Source organism: Myotis daubentonii, chromosome 6 (genome assembly GCF_963259705.1).
Source record: "Myotis daubentonii chromosome 6, mMyoDau2.1, whole genome shotgun sequence".
Classification (NCBI taxonomy): Eukaryota; Metazoa; Chordata; class Mammalia; order Chiroptera; family Vespertilionidae; genus Myotis; species Myotis daubentonii.
In genome coordinates this window covers 71087826-71114565 of record NC_081845.1, presented here as the reverse complement: position 1 = coordinate 71114565, position 26740 = coordinate 71087826, and the positions used below count along the sequence as shown (strand labels likewise).

The following is a 26740-nucleotide window of genomic DNA, read 5'->3' as shown; positions in this document are numbered from 1 at the left end:
TAAGGCATCTTTTAAAAATAAAGAACCTTAAAAACAGTGGAAGTTCAAAATAATTCCAAAGGTAAGTAACCACATGTACATTATGGAACTGTGAGAAACGAGGACTGTTAAGATGAAAGCCAAATACAGAAGTCAGGATCAGCAGTCTCATAGATTTTAAGAGCATGCCAAAACAATACCTTGAGAAATGAATTATATAATATGAACTATCATATATGGAGTGTGAATACTTAATAAATATGTAAATTAAATCCCAAATCAGGATATGTAACTATTTATACTGAAGACTGACAGACTTTTTAAAACCTATATAGGCAAGCTCAACTGTCACTCATCATTAAAGCACTAAGAAAAGGTAATCTGACATTTTCAAACCAAATAGAGGTGACTTCCAGAGGTCAAAAATCTTTTAGGATAAAATTGGAATTTTGCTTAGAGTAGGGTAACATCCGGTCATATTCTAGTCTATACATAGATCATAAAAGCCATAATGCACCACTGTAGGAATAATTTAGGTTTTTTCCCATTAATCATTATGCACATATGGCATGATTTTCCATTGAGATCAATTACTCTAACAGCAATGTAGAAGAAGGAGAGATTCAGGGGGTCCAATATAGAAGACTGTTTGAAGGATTTTGCATAATTATCCTAAACTGAGCCACTTCCTTGAATATGGAACAAGAGGTAGATTTTTTGAGATTCAGTTGACTAGCTACAGGGGCAGGGTGCTGACAGAATGGATTGACTGTGATTGTATATGGTGGTGCAGGTATTAACTGAAGATGTTTCTACCCTGATGTCTGGCTTGCACATAAATAGTTACTTCTAAAAACCACTAATATGTAATACAAAATAAATGAACCCATCATTTACACTGTCCTCAATTTATTTCAATTAGCCAATAGATGGGCAATTTGGAATTGTGCACAAATATACCCCAACTCTGAATGTAAAAAACTAATAATCATGCTTAGCTGTAAAGATTTGGGGACAGGGTTTAATAGAGATACTCAAGCAGTAATTCTGCAGTGAGCTCTTTTTCCTATGTCTGATGCTTCCAAAACAGAGGCAATCTTTTGTGTATTTTCACAAAAATCCAACAGTGATAAAGTGAAGAAAAAGCCTCATAACTAGTGAAATACAATAAAATCATTTTATACTTAAAATAGGTATTAATTCCAATCTAAAAAAAAAATAACCTACAACCTATACTCAATCCCTAGACATGTGAGTGAATGTGTGTTTAGATAACTCTAGCGATCTTTCTTAAATATGACTTCCAGCATCTAAACATTGAGGAGGATCAAGCCATCCCTTTTGTGTTCTGTTGAAATTTCTGACCCATGGCACAATTATTTTTTCACACATATAAATCGTGGGATGATTTGTTACTGAGCCATAGTGGAACACCACCTTAGGTCAGTCATTGTCATCTGATGGCTAGACTACTAAGAAACGTACTTTCAGTCCACTCCATTGCCATTCAAACCATCAGCAAATCTATGCTTTACAAAAACACCTCAAATTCAGTGATTTCTTAGCATCCTAATTGTTACCAAAACTGTTTCCCTAATTTCACCTCCTTCCTTTATAGTCTGTTTACCACACAGTAGCCAGAATCACATATATTTAGCATGTACATAATATTTAACTGCTCAAAACTCCATTTCTCAGTCACACTTAAATGGAAATTGAAAATCTTTAATATGGACTATATATTCCCCAGGATACTTTTTGATCTAATATTCTACTACATATTTTCTTATCCACTTCTGCTCTAGGGACAGTTAGTATACTACACCAACTTCATTCTCACTTTAAGTTTTAGCTGGTTTCTTTGCCTAAAATATAACTCCCCAGATATATATTTCTGGCTAGATCCCTCATTTGATTTGTATGTTTATCAAGCACCACCTCTTCAGAGATGCCTTTCTTACCCCAGCCAACTAAACTAATTAGTTAGGCAAGGGAAGAAATAATATTATTTAATTTCTTATTTTGCCTTTTATATGGCACTTATCTCTAACAGTTAGGCCATATAATCATTCATTTATTAGTTTGTTGCTCATTTTCTCCACACAGAATATTAGCTCTGTGGTGGCGGGGATTTCATTTGGTTCTCATTCTATTCCCAGAGCCTAGAATACAACTTGTCATATAGTGAGCGCTCTGAAATATTTATCAAATGAATGAACAGGTAAATGAATAAATGATGAATCTTCCTGGGGAGGGGATAACTGATGTCTGTCATTTCTAGTCTATTAGAAGGAGCTCTTAAGCTGGAATGAAATTCTATCTCCACCTTACAACATCTGTATGCTTTTGGATATGCTTCTAAATGCCTCTTATTTTAGTTTTGTCATCTGCAAGATGTGAAATAAAGTATTTAACACATTGCTGAGAATATAACACATTGCTGAGATTTGAACAAATAGGAGTGTCCTTTCCCAAAGCTAGATCCATAGCTCATAGATCTCAGTTAACCCTGCCCGCATGCATCTCAGATGCCCTACCTGTACAACTGCCAAAGAGCTGGCCAAAGAGCATAAATTTTATCCTGGAGCCTATATGGAGTTCAGGAGTTTAAACTTTAATTGCTGAAGGATTTTAACACATTTCCCTATCAAAGGGAGAAATGATACAATTAATATAGTGATGCCTGATTTTCTTTTTGTATCAATTACCTGCACTGGAAATGTTTCTCCCAGAGTCAACAGAGTATTGGTCTCAAGTACACATACTTTGCATCCGGAAAGCTATGCCGACAGAGATATTCATGCAGCCATGCTTAAATGTGACAAAGGGAGTAATGTTAAAAATGGACCACCCTTAGGTGCCCTGCTTTTACACTGATATTGCAGAATCTTCCAAACAGACAAGTGTTATATGTGAATAAGAGATATTTGAATTGGAAAGCAGGATCTTAAATCATCTTGTCCATCACACTGTCCAGGTAGGTTTTCTTCAACAAGTTATATGATTTGTAATATGTAAATGTAAAAAAAGAAATATGTTTCACTAGTGTCACTTCTTTTAGGGAATAAGACTTAATATGTGTTTTATTTGGTATTTTTAATACTTTCATAGCTTCATAGGCCTAACCTTGATTAAATCTTTCAATCAGTTTGTCTTTAGGGAATTAATTCTTATTTTCGATATGTTTACAATATTAATTTTGTCTAATTTTCTGTACTTATGTTATAGAAATACCATCTGGTACAATGACAGTAAAACAGAATCTTTCTGGTATAAAATCTAAAAATGCTGGATGCCTGGTGAGGTATGAGTAGGTTATATATAAAAACAAAGCCCCAATCTTTGTTTCCATTTTTAAATAATTGAAATAACAAAGGTGAGTGCCAAAGCTCAATGGTTAGTTAGAAATTAAAACTGGGTACATGAAAAATAACAATGAAAAGTCAGATATTTTCCACTCAATTTGTTGATTAATTAAATTTTTGCCTTTAGCCACTCTTTCAATGACAGCTAAAAAGGGACTATGTAACTGCTCTTCAATATCTGTCACAAAATAATCCACGTACCATTCATAAAGTGACAAGCATGTTTATGGGATATAATTTTATAGATTTTTATTTTCACAAATATACCAGTAAAGCTTTTGCAAAATATTAAAACTATGCTATGTTACATGCTTGGAATTTTATCATCTAAAACTTTTAGCAATGATTGCTGAAATGTAAAAATAGATGTGAAATATACATATGCTATATGGAAAAATAATTGAATGCTGTACATTCTTACAAGTCAGTGTAATGAATAAAATTAATTCATATCTCAGTAGACTCATCGTAACAGCTAGTAAGTGGATGTGTCCTGAGTAATTGGCTTGGATAGATACAGTCTTTGCAATGTTAGCAATAGAGCAAGGTGGAGGCACTGCCATTCCTTGGATATCATGACTCTGTAGCCACCTGCTATTCACATACATCTTCAAAATACAAACCTCTGTCTTTAAAGTGGATATTGTGACATCATTTTATTTACTAGGAACATTATATCTTGAATGTCCCCCTATCTAGAAAAATATGTCTCATGCTTGACAATATACTTAAAAGATTATTGTATTATGTTAGCTGGGCTTATTTTGGAGTCTCCATTGATGGTGCAAAGGAAGCCCTTGAAAGGTACATGCAGTCAGGAACTAAGGAAGTCTAGGAAGCTCATCATCGAGTCACAAACATTTATCAGGGGAATCAATATAAAATTGTGATTGTGAGTAACTGAAAGAAGGAGTGAACTTATGTGACCCCAAATGAGATAGATGGATTACAAAGTACTCCAGGTAAAACAAACAACTGTGAAGAATGCTCTGCCACTGATATATGATATTCTGTTGTGAGGAGATATGTGAACAGATAGTTTGAGACCCTCAAAGAGCCATCTCTTTCAGTTGCTGTAAAAGAAGTAGATGGGCCCTGACTGGTTAGGCTCAGTGGATAGAGCGTTGGCCTGCGGACTGAAGGGTCCCAGGTTCAATTCCAGTCAAGGGCATGTACCTTGGTTGTTGGCACATCCCCAGTAGGGGGTGTGCAGGAGGCAGCTGATCAATGTTTCTCTCTCATCAGTGTTTCTAACTCTCTATCCTTCTACCTTCCTCTCTGTAAAAAATCAATAAAATACATATTTTTTTTAAAAAGGAGAAGTAGATGGGCCCATCCGGTGTGGCTCAATGGTTGAATGTTGACCTATAAACCAGATCAGGGCACATGCCTAGGTTGCCTGCTGAATCCCCAGTGGGGGGCATGCAAGAGGCAGCTGATCAATGATTCTCTCTCACCATTGATGTTTCCACCTCTCTTTCTCTCCCTTCCTCTCTGAAATCAATAAAAATATATGTTTTTAAAAAGTAGATGGTGCTCAGATCTTCACATTTGATGCACTGCTCTTCTCACTCTGCAAATTTTCCTGATTGTCTTTACTTGATGTTTTTGTTTTATCTGCTATTTTTATATTTGATATTCTCAAAATTACATTTTACATTTAAATCATTACCTTACACTACAGACTCCCTAATATAAACCTGCCTGCTGGACATATGTTGCCAGAGGCTTAGTCCCACGAATTCAAACTCCACATGTCCAAAATAGAAATTTTTATTGCTATTTACACTAGACATTCATAAGCACCACTTAAGATCCTCATGGCCTCACCTGTTTCTAGAGGGTTACTCCTTCCAGCCTCGCTGCAAATTCTCCTCTCTTGGAGAGGCAGTCATTTATATGGCCTCTGGGATAGTACAGTGAGACAGAACCATTAGTCAGTTTATTGCCATCCAGATAACACATTCCCATATAAGATCTACTTCACTCTTTCTTGTGTTCCCTGGGATTGTATTCTTTAAGGAAGCAGTAGTACACGAGGAACCCAGCCTGAGACACCATCAAAATTTGCTTCTCCTTTGGTGACATCTGCTGATGTTATCCACTTCTACCCTGATACTTCAGCAAAAATCCTATAAGTCATTCTTGTCTTTCCTTCCTAATCTACTTGAGAATCAGTAGCTAAATCCAGCCACCGTTTCTCCTAAATAACAGATGCATCCATTCCTCTCTATTTCTGTCCGTGCTGACTTGTTTTAGGCACTCACTTTTTCTTGGGTTATTGAAATAGCCTCTTTTCTGGTCTCCCTAATTCTAGTCTCATATCTTCACTTTTAGGCTCCAAATTACATAGAGTAACCCAGCTGATCCATCTATTTTAACATGCCCCTGATTCACAGCAGCTCCGACCTCTTTAACTCACCAAACCTTCATTATATGGTCGGAGCTTACATTTTGAGGCTTATCACTCAAACTTCCTGTCTGACATTTATGCTCCAATACAAAACATGCCATTTAAAAAATCTGTATTTCTTTTTTTAAAAAAATATTTTTTTTATGATTTCAAAGAGAGGGAGATAGAGATAGAAACATCAATGATGAGAATCATTGGTTGGCTTTCTCCTGCATGCCCTCTACTGGGGATCAATCCTACAACCTGGGCATGTGCCCTGATGGGGAATTGAATCCTGACCTCCTGGCTCATAACTCGATGCTCAACCACTGAGCTACGCTGGTGGGGCTAAAAAATCTGCATTTCTTTATCTGGCATACTTTTCTCTATTCTTCTGGTAAATTCCTACTTTATAACCAAGTTCTGGCACTCTTTCCTCAATAAACCATACCCATCCTTTCTCAAGCTGAGATAGATGACTTTCTTCTGTACGACATAATATTCCTTATGTATTTATATCCATTAGAATAATGTTTTTGTTTTTCTTTAGTTTCATTGTACCCAACACACTTGTAGAATGCAATATTTACCCACCAATTTCTCACTACGGTAGAAATTCTCAATGCATAGAAAGCCTCTACTTTCCCCCAAACTTGAAAGTTGTCTCAGATTCTGAAGGAGGGAGACCAGGCACTGTTTCTGATTCTGAAATGTCTGGCGTCTGCTAGATTTGGGAATTTCCCCTCTCCCACCTTCACCTTCATCCCCTGAAAATGCAGTAGATTATGCGTCATGAGGGCAAACTGGGCCTATTTTGTATGTCTTTATATCTCAATACCTGGAAGAGAACTCAACCATCAGGTAGGAGGCCAATACATATTTAATGAATGGATGGGTGAGAATTACAGGGGTAAATCTTAGGCACATCTAAGGTCAGATCCACTTGAGGCCAAATAGTATTCTTAGAAACTTGACTTTTGAATTATATAGTCTCACAGTAAGCACATAGGATCCTCTGAGGTTATGTTACAGATACCTGGTACCTAGACAACCACATTGCCAGAGTCTGTAGAAAAGTTGAGAGGGGCCAGATCATGGTAATCAGTGAGTTTGTTAAAGGACCTGAAGGGACTGTCTACTGTTCCAAGCAGTATCTGTTGCAGTTGAATACCATCTCTGGAATTAAAGGCCAGGACAGCTGTCTCTCTGACTAGGACTGAGCCCAGTATAGGTGACTGTGTGCTACTAAGTCACTCCCTGTACCTATTCTAAGTGACTTTCTCTGTGTCTGTGGGTATCTTAGCATCAATCACAGTCACTCTTATGGCAACAAAGGAGTATTTATATCATTGCAATTGCCATTTTTAGAATAACTGTCTGTCAGTGTGTTCTTTCTACAATGTGCTGTGAGTTCCTTAATGACAGGAACTCTTCTTTATTTATCTCAATATACACAGCATAGCAAAAGTTAAAAATATTGTAATACAGAGAAATAAGTATAGAGGAGTGGTGAGACAGAAGCTAGAAGACTATAATGCAACCAGCTAAGTAAGAGTGTTCGAGGATAAACAGAAACATCCTGATACTTTAGATAGGTTAAAAATTTAGCAGTCTATAGTATTTTGTATAATACACATTGCTATAAGAATAAACCACCAAATTTCAGTGGCCTAGTTCGGCCAGTGTTCCTCAGTGGTTGAGTGTTGACCTATGAACCAGGAGGTCACAGTTCTATTTATAGTTAGGGCACATACCCTGGAAGCAGGCTTGATCCCCAGTAGGGAATGTGCAGGAGGCAGCTGATTAATGATTGCCTCTCATCAGTAATGTTTCTATCTTTTTCTCCCTTCCTCTCTGAAATCAATTAAAATATATATTTGAAACATTTCAGTGGCCTGACAGAATCATTCATTTTTGCTCACTTAGCATTCTAATGGGATTGAGAGGGCAGCCTTTCTCCATGTAATGATTTAGGATCTGAGGTGTCTTCTAACCTGAGATTCTACCTGTAGTTAGGTTCTTACAGTTCTCTACATCCAGCCAGAGGTGAGGGGAAAAAAGAACAAGAAAAAGAATGACATACTTCATTCCTCTTCATGTTCCATTTGTGAGAACTATATTGACAACCTTTTCCTGTAAAGAACTGGATACTAAATGTTGTAAGCTTTTTGGGTCATGCGTCTATGTGACAACTACTCAACTCTGTGGTTATAGGCTGCAAGGGGCCATAGATAATATGTAAGTGATGGGGTGAGGCTGTGTGCCAGTAATAGTTTATTTATGGGCACTGAAATTTGAATTTCATTTAATTTATGTGTCATAAAATATTATTCTTAAAAATATTGTTTCCAACTATTTAAAATGTGAGACCTTCTTCGTTCCTGGGCCTGGTAAGGAGTGGTGGCTGAAATTAGCCTGAGGCTATCTTTGTTGACCTTTGACCTAGAGGCAAGGTAGTAGGAAAAGGTTGTCACTGTGCTGGCTGCTGCCTTTAGTAAAAGCTTATTACTTTGACAGCTAGCTATGTCTCCCATAGACTGCTCCTCTACCCACTCAATAGCCATACATGCCCCCTTTCTCCTATACTGGTAGTATACCTAGTCCCTTTCCAAGAGATAGAGCACAAAATCACTTCTAGTCACTGCTCAAAGTCAATGGTTTCTAGGTTATGTCCAGTCCTTTCCATCAGGTCTGGATGTGGCCTCTTAAGGTCTGAAGAGCTACAAACTCAAAAACAATCCTGACCCTTCATCTAAACATATGGAGCAGGAACAGGATACTTGCAAAAAAAAAAAAAAAAAAAAAAAAGCCCATTCAGAAAGGCAGAAATGGGAATATGTAGCAATGATGAAGAGCCGCTAAGCTATCAATTGTGACACCTTCTTTCTGCCTCGGTACTTGAGAAGGTTCCCTGATTAGACAGATTCTCTGTGGTTGGCAAGATCCCTGTTCATGGTGCTTTCCTCTTTGGTTGGGTCTGAAATGGGCTTTATACAGAATGTGCTCCTTGGGGAAGAGAGCGCTTTCACACATAGTGCTTCGGGTATCAGTTTCGGGGCCCTAAGTTTCACAGTTAGTGTTTCCTTTTTTGTTTGTCTGTTTCTTTGTTTTTATCAAGGCTTGTGGTTTTCTTGGCAATATACTTCCATTAACATTTAGGAGGCATCAATCTATTTACATTTAGTCCGGTTCATGTTAATAACAACCTGCAGTTTTCTTTCCTTGCAATAATTCCCAAGCTAGCTTTAGTATTATTTTTTTTTTTTCTTCTTATCTTATCTTTATCTCTCCACCTAATGACAGCTACCTTGAGGTCATCTGAAGGTCACCAGGAGGGGAGAGAGCATCCTTTGAATTAATCTTTGCTGAACAGCTTAGTTGTTATATTTCACTGACATATCTTAATGAGCCTGCATTGTTCTCCATGTTATATATTCTTAATGCTTTGTTTGGGAAGGGTTCTTTAAAGAATCAGCTTTTCTAAACTTTAGAAGCTTCAGTGATATGTTAGATCCTGAAGTCCTTCGCATCTAGTAAATGACAGCAAATGCACTTCCTAAACATCACAGGCTGAAAATCACAGACACTTTACTTCAGTTCTCATTCCACTGAAGAGGACTAGTTCAATAGTCCCACCCAGACGCAAGGAATGGGGGAGGGTGGAAAGGACTGAGCAAGTGTGTTCTTTTCTGTGCAACTATTTCTGTGGGGGAAATTCTATATCTGGAGGGGGTGCAAAAACTGTTTGTTGCAAAGTTAGTAGAGAATTTAAATTTTATTCTGAAAACAATGCAACCATTTGGAAGACTACCGTCTATTAATACCAAAAGCAGAAATTGAGGTAAAATGTGCCAGGAGCATCTTGCAGTATATAGAAGCCTGAGGACAATGAGGTATATGACCATTCTTGGTCTCATGACAGTTTTGAACATATGAGACAGCTTTTGCAGATCTATCATTAATCATGAACACAACCATGAATGCTATTATTCTAAAATAAACAAAATTTCTGTTTTTCATAAGACTAAACCATGTTATAAATCACCAGAACCTCAAATAGAAACATTTGAAAAAGACTAATATAAAATTTTACTGGATATGATTGTATTTGCATAAGTAAACTCAACTATATGTATTTCATTGCAGAACTAAAAATAGTGTTTTTTTTATTCCTGAATGGTTCATTTCCCAAGTATTAAAATAGACTTTAAATGTAAATATTGATATCTTTCAATTGTCAAGGAAAGCATACAATGCACAAAGATTTGAAAGAGACATGAATAGAACAATGGAAAGTTTCCACAATGCAGAGAAATAAAAATATATTTCAGTAAGAAAAAAGTTATGCAAAATGAAAAAGATAAATTGGAATAGAAATGAACTCAATTTATAGTGTGACAAAACTTATCAACTTCATATTTACTTTGCTGTTTAGTGTCTTTGAATCTATTTCTTAAAATTTATTTTAGAGTATTATTTTGTTCATTTTGTACTAGAAAAACATTTTTTTTAAATGAAGGTAGCGCATTTGAAGTTCTCATGGAAAGTATTCATTAAAATTTGGGGTAGCATTGGTTAATAAAATTAATATTATTCTTCTCAAATGACTATTCTCCTACTTGACTGGGAATGTGGTCCAATAAACACATGTGAAGATTGCTAATTACAATAGTTACCAAAATGGAAGCACTTCCTGTATCCAGGCACTGTGCTAAGTGCATTGGTTATACACAGTTACATAAAATTCTCATGTCAACCCTATAATGCTATTATTATTGTTCTTATTTTACAGCTAAGGAAACTGAAGCTATTTAACAGAGGAGTTAAATAACTTTGTGAAGGTTATGCAAAGAGTCAGACCTAAAACTGTAAAATGCCAAGAAAACAAAAAAGTGAAAGCTCTTTAATATTGGCTTTGGAAATTATTTTTGGATATGACAGCAAAAACTCAGGCAACAAAAGCAAAAATAAACAAGTTTAACTACATTAAACAGACAAACAAATAACAACAATAACAAAAAACCCCACCACTTCTGCAAATCAAAGGAAACACCCAGGAAAATGGCAACCCATGGATTGGAAGAAAATATTTGCAAACCACCACATCTGATAAGGGCTAACTACCCTACGTACAGAATAAACTCATACAACCCAATATCAAAAAGGCAAACAAACCAATTAAGAAATGGCAGAGACCTAAACAGAGAATTTTCCAAAGAAGACATACAAATGGCCAACAGGTTTATGAAAAGTTGCTCAACATCACTAATCATTAGGGAAATGCAAATCAAATCCACAATGAGATATCATCTCACCTCTGTTAGGATGGTTATTATAAAAACAAACAAACAAAAAACAAGTATTGGTGAAGCTATGGAGATAAGGGAGGCCTGTACACTATAATGTAAATTTGGAATAGCCATTATAGAAAACAATAGGAGTCTCTGCAAAAAACAAACAAAAACACACAAAAACCCCCAAAAACAAACACTAAAAATAGAACTACCATGTTACCTAGCAAGCCCTCCCCTGGTTATTTGCCAAAAAGAAATGAAATCAGTACCTCAAAGATATATCTGCAGCCTATGTTCATTGAAACATTAGTCACAATAGTCAAAATATGGAAACAACCTAATGTCTATTGATGGATAAATAAATTGTGATATCTACCTATCATCTATCTATCTATCTATCTATCTATCTATCATCTATCTATCAATCATCTATCTATCTATAATGGACAATTATTCAGTCTTAAAAAAGGAGATGCTGCCATCTATGACAACATGGATGAACCTGGAGGACATTATGCTCAGTGAAGCAAGCCAGATGCCAAAAGAAAAAAATGCATGATTTCACTTATAATAGAGTCAAAAATAGTCTAATAGTAGGATGGTGATAACCAGGGCAGGTAGGTGTCGGGAATGGGGCGATGTTGGTTAAAAGAAACAAAGTTGCAGTCATGTAAGATGAAGGAGTCTGGAGATCTAATGTACAGCATGATGACTATAGTTAATTTAATAAGACTATACTGAAATACTGGAAATTTGCTGAGAGAGTAAATTTCAGTGCTGTCACCACACACAAAAAAGTAGCTATCTGAGGAGATATATATGTTAATTAGCTTGACTATAGTAATCATTTCACCATGTATATGTATATAAAATAATCATGTATACTTTAAACACATATTTTTCTATAAATAAGAATATATTTCAAAAGTATAAACAGCAAGATTTTATAATTTAAAAATATTAGAGAAGATGAAAATATTATATAGAAATATTTCCTAGAAGCTTTGAAGTGAATGAAAGATATATAATAAAAATTATTATAATAAGAATTAACTCATAGAAGTCTTTTGGTCAATAAAGAGAATATATTAATGAGCCTCAAGCAAGAAATCAACAAACTGTGGGGTTATTCATCTTTATGTGTGTAAGACTGAGACTAGTATTAATTTTAGTTTTGGCTTCTTGACAGTAGCATCTCAATGCTATAATATAAAATGGTAGGACTGTAGGAAAGCAGTATTTCTCATAGTGTGATGAAAAAGACTCCAACAATCTTTCATATGGTCTGTGAGGTTAAAATATTTTTAATAACACCAAGATGCTTTTTGTCTTTTTCACTGTGTTTACATTCACACTGACAGTACAAGAGTAATGGTGGATAAAACTATAATGCCTTAGTATGAATAAAAATGGTGACACCAACTTACATTAATAGGTATAGTATTCTCGACTTACAGTTGAAAAGTGCTAATTTTACTCAAGAGTGTACTTGAGGCAGTGGCAAAACTATTATTTTTAAAACTATAACTTATAAGTATATGCCTCCTTAATAATGTGTGAGGCAAAGGGGACAATGCATAAAGTAAACCCCTGCTGCCTGCTGAGCTGAAGGAGAAATACTTAGAGGAGTACTTAAGTGATTATTTAGCACGGGAGCCCAGCTAGCTTCTTGAAATAACAACTAACATTCAAACTATGGCTATGCAACTCAAGGTATTAGGTAGAGAGTTTCTCAAAAACAAAATGAGCCTGTCATGTCAAAGGAAGTAACTTATAGTATTTGTTGTCAATATTAAAATCTGAGCGTTTTAAGCAAATATTAGAATTTTGGAAAAAAATCTTATCCACTATTGTGAGTTTGACAGCTTTAAAAACTTTTCTGATGAGATTGAAGGGCATATTCACAGCTAGGATTTTTTTTGATATTTTATACTGATGTGTCTAGATAGTTGAGGCAGCTGAATAGCTCAAAAACAATATTTTGTAAGTGATAGTACAAAACCATGCACGGGTAAAAGAACCATTCAAAGTGTAAAATAGTCCCAGCCTTGTGGCTCAGGGGTTGAGTGGCGAATTATATTTGTACGCCATAAGCATCTATACATGCAAGCGGTGGACCTTTTAAAATTAAATTCAAAATATTGTGGCAGTTAACTGCTATGAACTAGAAGATCAGTGTCTGATTCAGGTCAGGCAGGACATGCCCCTGTTGTGGGCTCGATCCCCAGTAGGGGGCGTTCAGGAGGCAGCTAATCAATGATTCTTTCTCATCATTGATATTTCTATCTCTCCCTCTCCTTTCCTCTCTGAAATCAATAAAAATATATCTTAAAAAATGTAAAATAGGACAATGGGTTTGAATTTAAGAGTGTAAAGGCTCACTGATCAAGGTTTCACATTACATATTACAACTAACCTTTAACAATCTATTATTACCAAGTTTTGGTGTAATATCAAAGAAAAGTATTTCCAATTCTCTGAAAAGCCTTCTAATAATACCCTATCATGTCCAAATATATGTGTGTGAGGAAAGATTTCTTCAACTACCACAGTGAGCAAATATTGGACAGATTGAATGCAAAAGCACATATGAGAATTCAGGTGTCTTCATTAAAAATATGTACAAAATATGTAAAACATTAGACTCTTCTATCATTTTTATGTTTGTCAAGTATAGTTATTTTTATAGAAGTACACTATTCTATGTTATTTATGTTAATGAGTTTATCTTTTTATTTTATAATAATTAAATGATAAATATACTTAAACTCCTCAGTTTTTTAATATGATAAATACTGATGGAAATGCTATATTCTGTATATTTTTTAAAAGCTCTTAGCAGCCAATAATAATTTTTAAGAGTGAAAAAGCCAAAATATTTCAGAATCACTGTGTAGAGTAAATCTAATGGGAATCTCAAAGTAAAAATGTGTGTGAAGAAATAATCACACAATAGAATTACAAGCTACTTTATAGGGTAAAACTTGGAACATCTGCTATTCCAGGGAAATGGCAGTGAAGGGCCTACACAGTCCATACCCACAAGGAGCACACACTATTCCGTGAAGGGACTCATAGAAGAGCCGTCTACAAACAAATAAATAAATTCAAACAGTGATATGTCTCATAAAGAATACAAAAGAAATTATGGAAATAGAGTAATTTTATTTTGGTTGTTCCAGGAATGCCTCCATTAGGAGGTGACAGTAAAGTTTAGGTCTGCCCAGCCTTCTGAGGGAGGGGGATGGGTAGAGAAGAGGTTGCTGCAAAAGGGACTAGAGGAGGCAACTCTCTGGAGATGGGATATAATTTTAAAAAAGAAAAAAGGCCAGTGTCATTGAGCTCTTAATAAGGAGAAAGCCCAGTTTTGTCTTCTTTACAACCATATAAGCAAGGGTTATTATTCTGATTTCATAGATGAGAAGACTGAGAAGTGGGGAACTTTTAAACCTTGCTCACTGTCATACAGACAGGAATTTGCATAATTCGGCTTTGAAAACTATATTCTAAAAGAATTCTGTATAATATATCTTTTAGGAGAGGAGGTCCTAAGTGAAATAAAGTGGTGGTATAGGTTGGTGAGAGGAAAAGAGTAAATATTCAGAGAAATTTAATCGTTGCCAGTTGTACTAACTTTAACCATAAGCAAAATACCTCTTATATGTCTACAGCTCTGTTGGATTTTGTAGGGAGGGATAATATCACTAGAAGCTTTAAGTCCTAGCCAGTGGTTAAAGAACCAATATTACAAAATAAAGGTCAAATGAATGGCATTTTAAATAAAATAGGACTATATTAGAAGAGAGACCAAGAAAAGACAACATTTACAATCGCCTTGAAGATAGCTGAGATTACACAATGAATTTTTGTTCTTGTTTTATACTTATTCCTATAAACAGAAGTCAAATGTGTTCTGATTTTATAAAAATAATAGAAACATGTATGTTTATCATATTATTAAATTAGCAGATGGATATATAAATTGTCAAAGAACTGCATCCTTTTCAATGGACTTACTACCTAGTGACTGCTCATAATTAACTTAGTAATAGTTAACAGATCACATAGTATTTGACAGAGAAGGTATAGAACAAAGAATCTAAGGGATAAATAATTGTTAGAAAATACTTCTAATTGTAAATCATAAAAAAATGGACATATGCTTTTTAAAAAAATTAGGAATAAGTAGTAAAATATAAGGACTTATGGGTGTTTGATTTATATTAAAATTGCTGGGACCCATCTAATGTATGTAATGTAAGACATCAAATTTTCATTTGATTAAAAACAAAACATACAGGCAAACAAGCAAAATAAAAGCACCCTGTCTACTACTGTATAATAGTTGCTACAAATATATTGTAAATGCATTAGTCTAGGGCAGGAGGTGAGATAGAAGGGGTCAATGGGGAACAAAGGGGGCATTTATAATACATTCAACAATAAAGATTTTAAGGTGAATTATTTTACCTTCTGAAGTATTTCTTTAATTCTTTAATATAAACAATATCCCCCCCCACACACACAAAATGAAGGAGCAAGTTTGATTTTACTCAAATATGTGAGGTTCTCATAGCCTTCTGTTTTTTTTCTTAGCACTTTTCATATTCATATATTCATTTAAACATTTCATCAATAGCTCCTCTATCCTATATAGTAAAAGGGTAATATGCAAATCGACCAAAGGGCCAAATGACCAGTCACTATGATGTGCACTGACCACCAGGGGGCAGACGCTCAATACAGGAGCTACCCCCTGGTGGTTAGTGTGCTCGCACAGGGGGAGTGCTGCTCAACCACAAACTGGGTTGAAGACTGGCGACTGCAGCAGTGGTGGCGGGAGCCTCTCCCACCTCCGCGGCAGTGCTAAGGATGTCTGCCTGTGGGTAGTGGGCCAAAGCCGTCAGTTGGACATCCCCTGAGGGCTCCTGGACTGCTAATGGGTGCAGACCAGGCTGAGGGATCCCCCTCACCCCTTGAATGCACGAATGTCGTGCACTGGGCCTCTAGTTACATTATAAATTCCTTAACAACTGGCACTGTGTGACTGTTTATTCACATTGGATCAGAGTGCACAGAAAGATTTCAGTACTTCTAAAAATTTTGGTAGAATAAATTCATATGTTTTTAGGCTTTTAGGCTATCCTGTGACCAACACTATGCCCCACCCTGCCATCCTACCTAACTTGTGAGAACATATAACAATGCACTATAAAGCTCCAAAAATGATCCTTTTTTCTTAACTGTAAGGGAGTTTTTTAAAAAACCAATTTATACTAATGTTTTAATGCCTAATACTGAGTCAACTGTACTAGCTCTTCAACCCAACATAGGTAGAGACTTCTATAACCAGAGAAGGTTATCTGAAAAGAATGTATCACTAAGATGGACATTCAAGCACAAGGACAACTTTTTGAGAGAGATATAGTAGCAGAAAAATACATTTTAGCATTCTGAGCAATATACTGCCTGCATGACTATCAGTGTGCTTGTACTTAAATACTGAGAGATGATGTTTTCTAATCCAACTCACTGATCTTTTTTTTTTGTGTAGATATGATGTTTCTTATCAGTATAAAGAAGAAACTGATTATAAATAAATGTTCCAACTTAATTGGGATAGAGCTTACAAATTCTATAGTCTGCAAGAAAGTAAATTAGAATGTGGAAGTGTGAAGAAAAGCCAAATAATTAGATTACTTCAAATGGAAATCTTATCTTTTGATGTGGTTATTTGAACAATTATTTGAAAATTCATTAGTGGTATTTTACCTGCAGTTATCGATGTGAATTTTTTTCACTGCCTTGGATGGAAGAAAGATCCCCAGTTATTGATTTCTACAACTTCTATGCAGCCAGTAAAATTCTCAAATGATCCAGAAACTTAGGGAAAGAGAGAGGGGGACTTACATTATTTTCTTCATGTTGCAAACTGGTCAGAGTGTACAATCAGATTTTAGGACTGATTTCATTTATTCAATATATTGGTAGAAAGTAATTGAACTCTTTTCATAAATTATCCCAAAAATGGTAGGAAAAAATACCACCTTATTCAAAAGTTATGTGGAGTCCATAATCTTATTGTATGAAATTCACTGTCATTTGTATATGAATAAGGAAAATGCGTTCATTAATACAGTTGATTACATTGAAAAACAGGAGAAAGCTGATACACTTTTCCATTTTTGCCTTTGTTCCTTGCACTTTTCCTTTCAGCCATTAGTACCTTGTTCCATCCACAGCTATAGACACATCAAGAAAAACTGCTCCTTCTGGGGTCAAAGAAAACAGAGCAAGCTACAAATACTCGTGACATCTTATAGCCCTGATGCAGCCTATCTTTCGGATTCAGTTGCATGGCCTGAATAATCTGGGCGAAACATGTATCCAGAAAGATCATCAACGGGCCAAGAGCAAAAAAGAGAACATAAGGGATTGGAAAGCACTTGTTTTAAGGAACAAATATAACCTCTTAAAGATAAGCATAAATATGACGTTTTGTTCTATTCACCTGAACATATTATACTACACCAGTAATTTTATGTCTCTATAAATTTACATTTATGTGAAAAAGAGATATTAAAAAAACTAAAAAGAGGCACATCTCAAAATTCAATAGAAGTGAGCATTTATTTCAAGTTGTTTTCTGTTATGCTCTCAATATTATTAAAAAATTCATGCTAAAATAGACTGACTTATGACCAGGGCAATCATTGGACTTATATACTGAAAAATACATTGATTTCTGAATTAAAAATATTTACTATTTGCATTCTTAAGACTTGATTTCTTATTGAGTGTAATATTGTAAATGAATAAATGATAGAATAAGACCTTAACTTTGTTTAGAAATTTTGGGGTGAATATATTTTATTCCATCTTTTCACTTATAGTCTTAGTTTAAAAACTTTTAAACCTTTTCTTCTTTTCCCCTATGAGGCTAAAATGTACTGCAAACCCTTTTGGCAAGTAACACTCTGTCAAGTGTCAAAGATGACTGAACTAGAAAATAAAACAATATTTCACATAGTAAGTTTACCAAGAAGTCATTCAATTCCAAGGAAAAATAAAAACATTTGGCTCTTAGATGCTACAGAGGGAAAGTATCGATTTGTAATTGTTAGTTTAAAGTTTTTATGAGCTTCCTTAATCATACAGTTTATCACATTTATTTTATTACAGAAGGGGGTTGAGGTTTGGGTAAAAAGTTTAAAGGATTAAGCAAAGAAAAACACAACAACAACACTTAGACACAGACAACAGTATAGTGATTACCAGAGGGAAAAGGGGGTGGTGTGAGGTAGAAGAGGGCATAAGGGGGATAAATAGTGATGGGGGGAGACTTGATTTGGGGTGGTGAAGACACAATACAATATAAAAATGATCTACTATAGAATTGTACACCTGAAACCTATATAATTTTATTAACCAATGTCACCCCAATAAATTTAATAAAAAAACATACACCTAAATTTTACATTTTAAAGTAAAGTTTACATATACCTCTCCTGAAACCTCACAAACATGTTAATTAGTAAAGCTTAAAATTTTTAAATTAAACAAAAATGGTTTTAGAAAAATACTTTTGATTGCAATGATTGTGAATGTTAGAACTTGTGAATATGTAATCAAATCAGCAATTTGGAATATGAGGAAGCAAAAAACACCCGATCAGAAGAGCAAAAACGAAAAGAATCCAAAAATATGAAGATATTGTAAGGAGTCTCTGGGACAACTTCAAATGTACCAACATTCGCATTGTGGGGGTGCCAGAAGAAGAGACAGAGCAAGCTATTGAAAACCTATTTGAAGAAATAATGGCAGTAAATGTTCCCTACCTGGTGAAAGAAATAGACTTACAAGTCTAGGAAGCACAGAGTTCCAAATAAGATGAACCCAAAGAGGCCTACAACAAGACATGTCATAGTCAAAATGCCAAAGGTTAAAGGCAAAGAGAGAATCTTAAAAGCAGCAAGAGAAAAAAATGGTAATAAATGATCTAACCCTACAACTTAAAGAATTAGAAAGAGAGCAACAAGAAAATCACAGAGTGAGCAGAAGGAAGGAAATAATAAAGATCAGAGTGGGAATAAATGACATAGAGACAAAACAAACAAACAAACAAAAAAACATTACAAAGATCAATGAAACCAAGAGCTGGTTCTTTGAAAGGATAAATAAGACTGATGAACCTCTAGTCAGGCTAACCAAGAAGAAAAGAAAGAGGACCCATATAAACAAAATCATATTTGTAAGAGGCAAAATAACAATAGAACCCACAGAAATACAAAGAACCATAAAAAAAATACTATGAGCAATTCCATTCCAATAAAGTGGTCAACATAGAAGAAATGGACATATTCCTAGAAAAATACGACCTTCCAAAACTCAATCAGGGACAATAAAAAAATCTGAATAGGCTGATAACTATGGAGGAAATTGAAGCAGTAACCAGAAAACTTCCAACAAACAAAAGCCCTGGTCCAGATGGCTTCAGAGGGGAGTTTTACCAAATATTCAAAGAAGAAATAAAACCTATCCTCCTCAGACTATTCCAAAAAATTAAAGAGGAAGGAACACCTCTGAGCTCTTTCTACAAAACCAGCATTACCCTAATCCCAAACCAGATAAAGACAATTCAAAGAAAGAGAATTATAGGCCAATATCCCTCATGAACATAGATGCCAAAATTCTCAACAAAATTCTAGCAAATCAGATTCAGCATTACGTTAGAAAGATCATACACCATGACCAAGTGGGATTTTTTCCAGGCATGGGAGGATGGTACAATATCTGCAAATCAACAACCGTGATACACCACATAAACAAATTGAGAGATAAAAAACATATAATCATATCAACTGACGCAGAAAAAGCATTTGACAAAATCCAACACCCTTTCTTGATAAAAAAAAAAAAAAAACCACATAAAAACAAAAACAAAAACAAAAAAAACAAAAAAAACACACACAAAAAACACACACAACTCTCAGCAAGGTGGGAATAGAAGGATCATACCACAACATAATAAAAGCCATATATGACAAACCTACAACCCACATCATACTCAATGGGCAAAAACTAGAACCATTTGCCCTAAGAGCAGGAAAAAGACAGGATGCCACTTTTACCACTCCTGTTTGACATAGTCCTGGAAGTACTAGCCATAGTGATAAGACAAGAAGAAGAAATAAAAGACATCCAAATGGGAAAAGAAGAAGTAAAATTGTCATTATTTTCAGATGACATGATATTGTACATAGAAAACCCTAAAGACTCCATCAAAAAACTACTAGAATTAATAAATGAATTTGGCAATGTAGTAGGATACAAAATTAACACCCAGAAATCTATGGCTTTTTTATACACCAATAATGAACTCACAGAAAGAGAACTAAAATAAATAAATAAATAAAATCCCATTTACCATTGTAACAAAAAAATTAAGATACCTAGGAATAACTTTAACCAAGGAAGTAAAGGACCTGTACTCAGAAAATTACAGGATACTGAAAAAAGATATAGAGGAAGACATAAACAAATGGAAGAATATACCATGTTCATGGATTGGTAGAATCAACATCATTAACATATACATACTACCCAAAGCAATCTAAAATTCAAAACAATTCCTATTAAAATATCAATGGCATACTTCAAAGACCATACTCCAAAAATTCATCTGGAATAAAAAAGACCAAGAATAGCTGCAGCAATCATGAGAAAGCAGAACAAAGTTGGAGGGCTCATAATACCAGATATCAAGCTGTATTACAAAGCCACTGTTCTCAAAACTGCCTGGTACTGGCACAAGAACACACATATAGAGCAATGGAACATAACAGAGAACCCAGAAATCGACCCAAGCCATTATGCTCAATTAATATTCAACAAAGGAGGCAAGAGCATACAATGGAGTCAAGACAGTCTCTTCAATAATCAGTGTTGGGAAAATTGAACAGATACATGAAAAAAAATGAAACCACATTGCCAACTTATATCACACCCAAAAATAAAATTGATAAAGGACTTAAAAGTAAGGTGGGAAACCATAAAAGTCTTAGAAGAAGCCATAGACAGCAAAATAGCAGATATTTGTCATAGCAATGTCTGATACAGCTCCTAGGGCAATGGAAGCTAAGGAGAAAATGAACAAATGGGACTACATCAAAATAAAAAGCTTCTTCACAGCAAAAGAAACCATCAGCAAAACAATAGGAAAGCCCACTGCATAGGAGAACATATTTGCCAATGTTATATCTGATAAGGGTTTAATCTCCTACATTTACAGGGAACTCATACAACTTAACAAAAGGAAGATAAACAATCCAATCAAAAAATGGGCAAATGACCTAAATAGACACTTTTCGAAAGAGGACATTCAGAAAGCCAAGAGACATATGAAACATGCTCAAAATCACTAAATCATCTGAGAGATGCAAATCAAAACAACAATGAGGTACCATCTCACATCTGTTAGAATGGCTATCATCAACAAATCAACAAACGACAAGTACTGGTGAGGATGCGGAGAAAGAGGAACCCTCCTGCACTGCTGGTGGGAATGTAGACTGGCGCAGTCACTGTGGAAAACAGTATGGAGTTTCCTCAAAAAACTAAAAATGGAACTCCCAGTTGACCCAGTAATCCCACTTCTAGGAATATATCCCAAGAAAACAGAAACACCAACCAGAAAGGATATGTGCACCCCTATGTTCATAGCAGCACAACTTATAATAGCTGATATTTTGAAACAGCCTAAGTGCCCATCAGTAGATGAGTGGATTATAAAACAGTGGTATATCTACACAATGGAATACTATGCTGCTGTAAAAAAGAAGGAATTCTTACCATTTGCAACAGCATGGATGAAACTGGAGATCATTATGCTAAACAAAATAAAGCCAGTCAGAGAAAGTAACTACCACATGATCTCATTCATTTGTGGACTATAAAGAACATCATAAACTGATGAAGAAAAATAGAGACAAAGAAGCATTGAATAGACTGTCAAACTTCAGCAGGAAGGCAGGGAGGGTTGGGGGTGGTGGTAAGAGATCAACCAAAGGACTTGCATGCATGCATATAAGCATAACCAATGGACACAGACACTAGGGAGGTGAGGGCCTGTGCCGGGGGTGGGGGTTAGGGGAGACCCAGGGAGGTAAATGAGGGAAAAAGAAGATATTTGTACTGCTATTCATAATACTTTAAACACACACACACACACACACACACACACACACACACACACACACACACACTGAGTGGCCAGATTACTATGACCACCTGACGTTTGTAGGCAAATTAGCCATACACTGCATCATATGGGATATGGAAGCCGAAGGCCTGTTCGAACACCTTTGCTGTCTGCAGTTACCAAGATAAAATGTCTCCAATTCACACAGGAACACAAGGATTGGACAGTCGACCATTGGAAAAAAGCCATGTGGTCCGATGAATCATGTTTCCAGTTGCATCATGCAGATGGCAGAGTGAGAATTTGGTGGAAACAGCATGAAAGCATGCACCCCACATGCATGAGTACAACCCTTCAAGCTGGTGGGGGCTGTGTTATGGTTGGGGCATGTTTTCCTGGCATGATTTGGACTCTTTAATTCGTGTGGAACAACGTCTGAATAGCACAACATACCTAAGTATCATTGCTGATCAAGTTCATCCTGTCATGTTGATGGCGTATCCCAATGGAGATGGCTTCTTCCAACGAGACAATGCGCCATGCCACGGTGCTCGTATTGTGCAGGAGTGCTTTCAAGAACATGAGGGAGACTTTACCTTGCTTAGGTGGCCCCCACAATCACCAGATCTCAATCCAATTGAGCATTTGTGGGTCAACGTTAAAAGAGCCGTCAGGCAGCTGGTTCCACAACCATCAAATCTCACAGAACAGTACAGTGCTATTCATCAGGCATGGTGTCAGGTTCCTTGTATCACCTTTCAACATCTCGTGGAGTCAGTGCCAAGAAGAATTGCCACAGTATTGAAGGCAAAGGTGGCCCAATGAAGTACTGATGGGGGGTCATAATAATCTGGTACCTCAGTGTATTTTCTTAGGGTCCCAAATTTGGCATTATTTCAAGAGTTAAAATTTAATTAGATACCAATCATACCAATTCCCACATAACTTTACAATGAAAATAATATTTGTTGAAAGTAATACCTTATGAAAATTAAATCATAATCTAAACAATTAGGAAAATGCCAACTGATATAGAATTTTGGTCTATGATATTGTTTAGTATCAGATAAGAGTTAATGATTCTGTAAAATAAATAATTAAAATCTTACATTAGAAATAAAGCAAATGTTTTCTTTAAATTTGAGATTCTCCTGATTTTAAGTAAAAATAAAGAAATATTATTTAGAAGTCTTTACTAGTAATTTTTTTTCAATTTTAAAATTCAAAAGTTAAGAAACTTTTAAAAAACTTCTGAACTTGCAACTTTTCTGATACCCTATTTGATAGTTGAAGACTTTCTGAAATAACAAAGCACTTATATATTGTTAAAGTGTAATACAGGAAATGGAAGATACTGTATTTGCCTTGAACTAAAAAGATAAAATATGGAGTTTTCTACTACTTGCAATAGTTACTTGAAGAAGTCAGCAATAAAAATGAAAGTTTAAGTCAAATGTTGCAACTTCTCAGTTTTTTGCTGGTCACAGTTCACTGAATACAAAATGCATTTGGAAATAAGGGAGATTCTACTATGTTGACAGCAGTAACCAACTCATCTTATAGCATCTCTCTGACTTTAGATTCAGAATCAAGCTTTAGAAAAGCAGACATTTTGGCAATTTTGCAAAATTGTCTCCATATGGAGCCCACTAATGATAACATTTTTTTTTGTGCTACAAAATATTCTTTAGGTCATTCTATTACTTCAGATTCCCATTTCTAATGTTAGAATATAAGTTGTACACATTTTTGAAAATAAGTATTTTACAAAATATTTTGGAATCTGAAAAAAACAACACGTAAAAGCTGTAATAATAATAGTAACATTATGGTGAACTTGTACTTAATAGAAAATGATTGCACCAAGTTCCAAATGTTAAGATTCATAAAATAATTCACAAATATTTCCATGTATCCCAGAATTTACAGAAATGTCTTGTTACCCACTGTTCTGCTGTTACACGTAATTTTGATAGCTTTTTCCCAGACATTTGAAGCATAAGAAGAAGGTTAGGTAATTTGCTCATCTGCAGGCTGATCTCACCCCCATTTTGCTCTGGCATATCACATACTCGGCTATACTACTTCGGTCTGTAAACTCTCCTTGTCATTCTTTGTAGAGACAGAGGAAATGGAAGAAAGAAGGAGATTTCAATTGAAAGCACTCATTTATTCTGGGAAAAAGCTTACATTCTAAAAAACAATGTTTATCTGTATATTAGTGTCCCAGTGCATGAATGCATGCACATTAAAAGGAAATTAATTAGAAGAAATATTTTTTTAAAAAATATATTTTATTGATTTTTTTTTTACAGAGAGGAAGGGAGAAGGATAGAGTGTTAGAAACATCGATGAGAGAGAAACATTGATCAACTGCCTCCCACTCCCTCCCCCGCCACTGGGGATGTGCCTGCAACCAGGGTGCATGCCCTTGACTGGAATTGAACCTGTGACCCTTCAGTCCGCAGGCGGATGCTCTATCCACTGAGCCAAACCAGTTAGGGCAGAAGAAATATTTTAATATCACTATTCACTCTTTCTCTATAATAGAATTGTCAACTAAATTCATGATCAACAATGACAGATCGAAACACACATGTGATATTGGCACCAGCAAGAGCTTTATATGTATCGCGCATGTGCAAGTCAACTTAGCCTTTTATAAATATACAATAAGTTTGCTTAATTAGACCTGCTTTCTGATGTAGCTAAACTTTTTCCAGCCCAGTGAAGCACCCCAAATTCTCTTTCAGGTAATTGTCAGCAACATAGCAGTAAATATCAACACGAAGCAGATATTTATTGTAGATCATGCAGGGAGAACAAAGGGTAAAATATTTAACTGCAGCAGTGTTTGACTATATTCTGTGCAGTGAGAAAACCTGAAGTCATTTTCAAGGTCCACCATTTCTTCTTTTCAGTCAGGTCAAGTTTTTAAGCTTTCTAAATCTCTGTTTTCTAGCTAATGAAAAGAAAATAGGATTCCACTGAGTCTCCTATCTACCTACTCCAGGACTTCTGTAAGGATCAAATGAGATGAGCCACGGGAAAATATTTCACAGACATTTGTTAAAGTGTGAAATGTTTGCAGCTGGCTATAAAGCAAGTCATGTTCCTGGGCTGAAGAAACTGCAAGAAGGCTAGTTGTTGCTAGGGAGAGGAAGTGGGGCATTGCTACGGGATGTCATTACCCATGCCCACAGCACCCATTTCCAGGCTGGGCTGGGCTGTGGGCCACATTTTGCGCCATGGAGTCTCGGCAGCATTGGCTGGGATTTGGTGTGCTGTCACTCTGGGGTGATGGTGGGGCTTGTGTCTCACTTGGGGGAAGCCGAGTGTTGCTTTGTGGGCACCAGGTCTGTGGTACTGTTTCTCTGTAAATGGCCAGTGTGCATGATGTCAGCTCCTGTGTTAAGCATCCCCCCCCCCCCGGTGGTCAGTGCACATAATAGTGACTGGTTGGACGGACACTTAGCATATTAGCATTTTATATATATATATATATATATATATATATATATATATATATATATATATATATATATATATATATATATATATATATATATATATATATATATATACTAGAGGCCCGTTGCAGGAAGATTCCTGCAACTATAGGGCTTCCTGCATCTGGAGCAAAGTAGAGAAGGGAGCGAAACCCACTGAGGCGGGCTTCGCTCCTGCTTCACCGCCCGGCTGCTCTCCCTCCCGCCCCGTCGCCCGGCCGCTCTCCCTCCTGCTCCGCCACCCGGCTGATTTCCCTCCCGCCTCCTGCCTCCGCTGCCCTGGCTCTGTTCCTGTCTCCATCGCCTCTACCTTGCTCCCTTCTGCAGCGCTTCACTTCCATATTGTCTTCAGTCTTTGCTTCCAGCTGGTATATGCAAATTAACCTCCATCTTGGTTGGGTTAATTTGCATATAGTCACCCTGATTGGCTGGTGGGCGTAGCGAAGGTATGGTCAATTAGCATGTTTGTCTTTTATTAGTGTAGATATATATATGAAGCAGATGGGTAATGCAGTGTGTTGAACCCCAGTCCACACAATAGCAAATTGTGTTGAATGAAGATTTATCAAGTTGTATGACAATTTTCTAGAATTTTAAGATAACCAAGGGATCAACAAAGCAAGCAAACAAACAACAACAAAAAACAAGCCCTAACCGGTTTGGCTCAGCAGATAGAGTGTTGTCCTGTGGACTGAAAGGTCCCAGGTTCAATTCCGATCAAATGCATGTACCTTGGTTGCGGGCACATCCCCAGTGGGTGGTGTGCAGGAGGCAGCTGATCGATGTTTCTCTCTCATCAATGTTTCTAACTCTCTATCCCTCTCCCTTCCTCTCTGTAAATAAATCAATAAAAATATATTAAAACACACACACACACACACACACACACACACACACACACACACACACACACACACAAAACCTAAATGATTATGTTGTGATTCCTTTACTTTAATTTTGATTTAAGCCAGTTTTCAATCATTCTATATATCTAAATATGG

The 26740-nt window shown here is 35.9% G+C and overlaps 1 protein-coding gene across 1 annotated transcript in view; it reads right to left on the bottom strand.

The window, feature by feature from the left end:
* The window catches only part of EYS (eyes shut homolog), a 1266634-nt gene that overhangs the window by 417781 nt on the left and 822113 nt on the right, over positions 1-26740 (bottom strand). Inside the window, 2 exon segments of the mRNA XM_059702239.1 lie at positions 16803-16845; positions 16848-16896. Coding sequence (XP_059558222.1) covers positions 16803-16845; positions 16848-16896 — 92 coding nt within the window.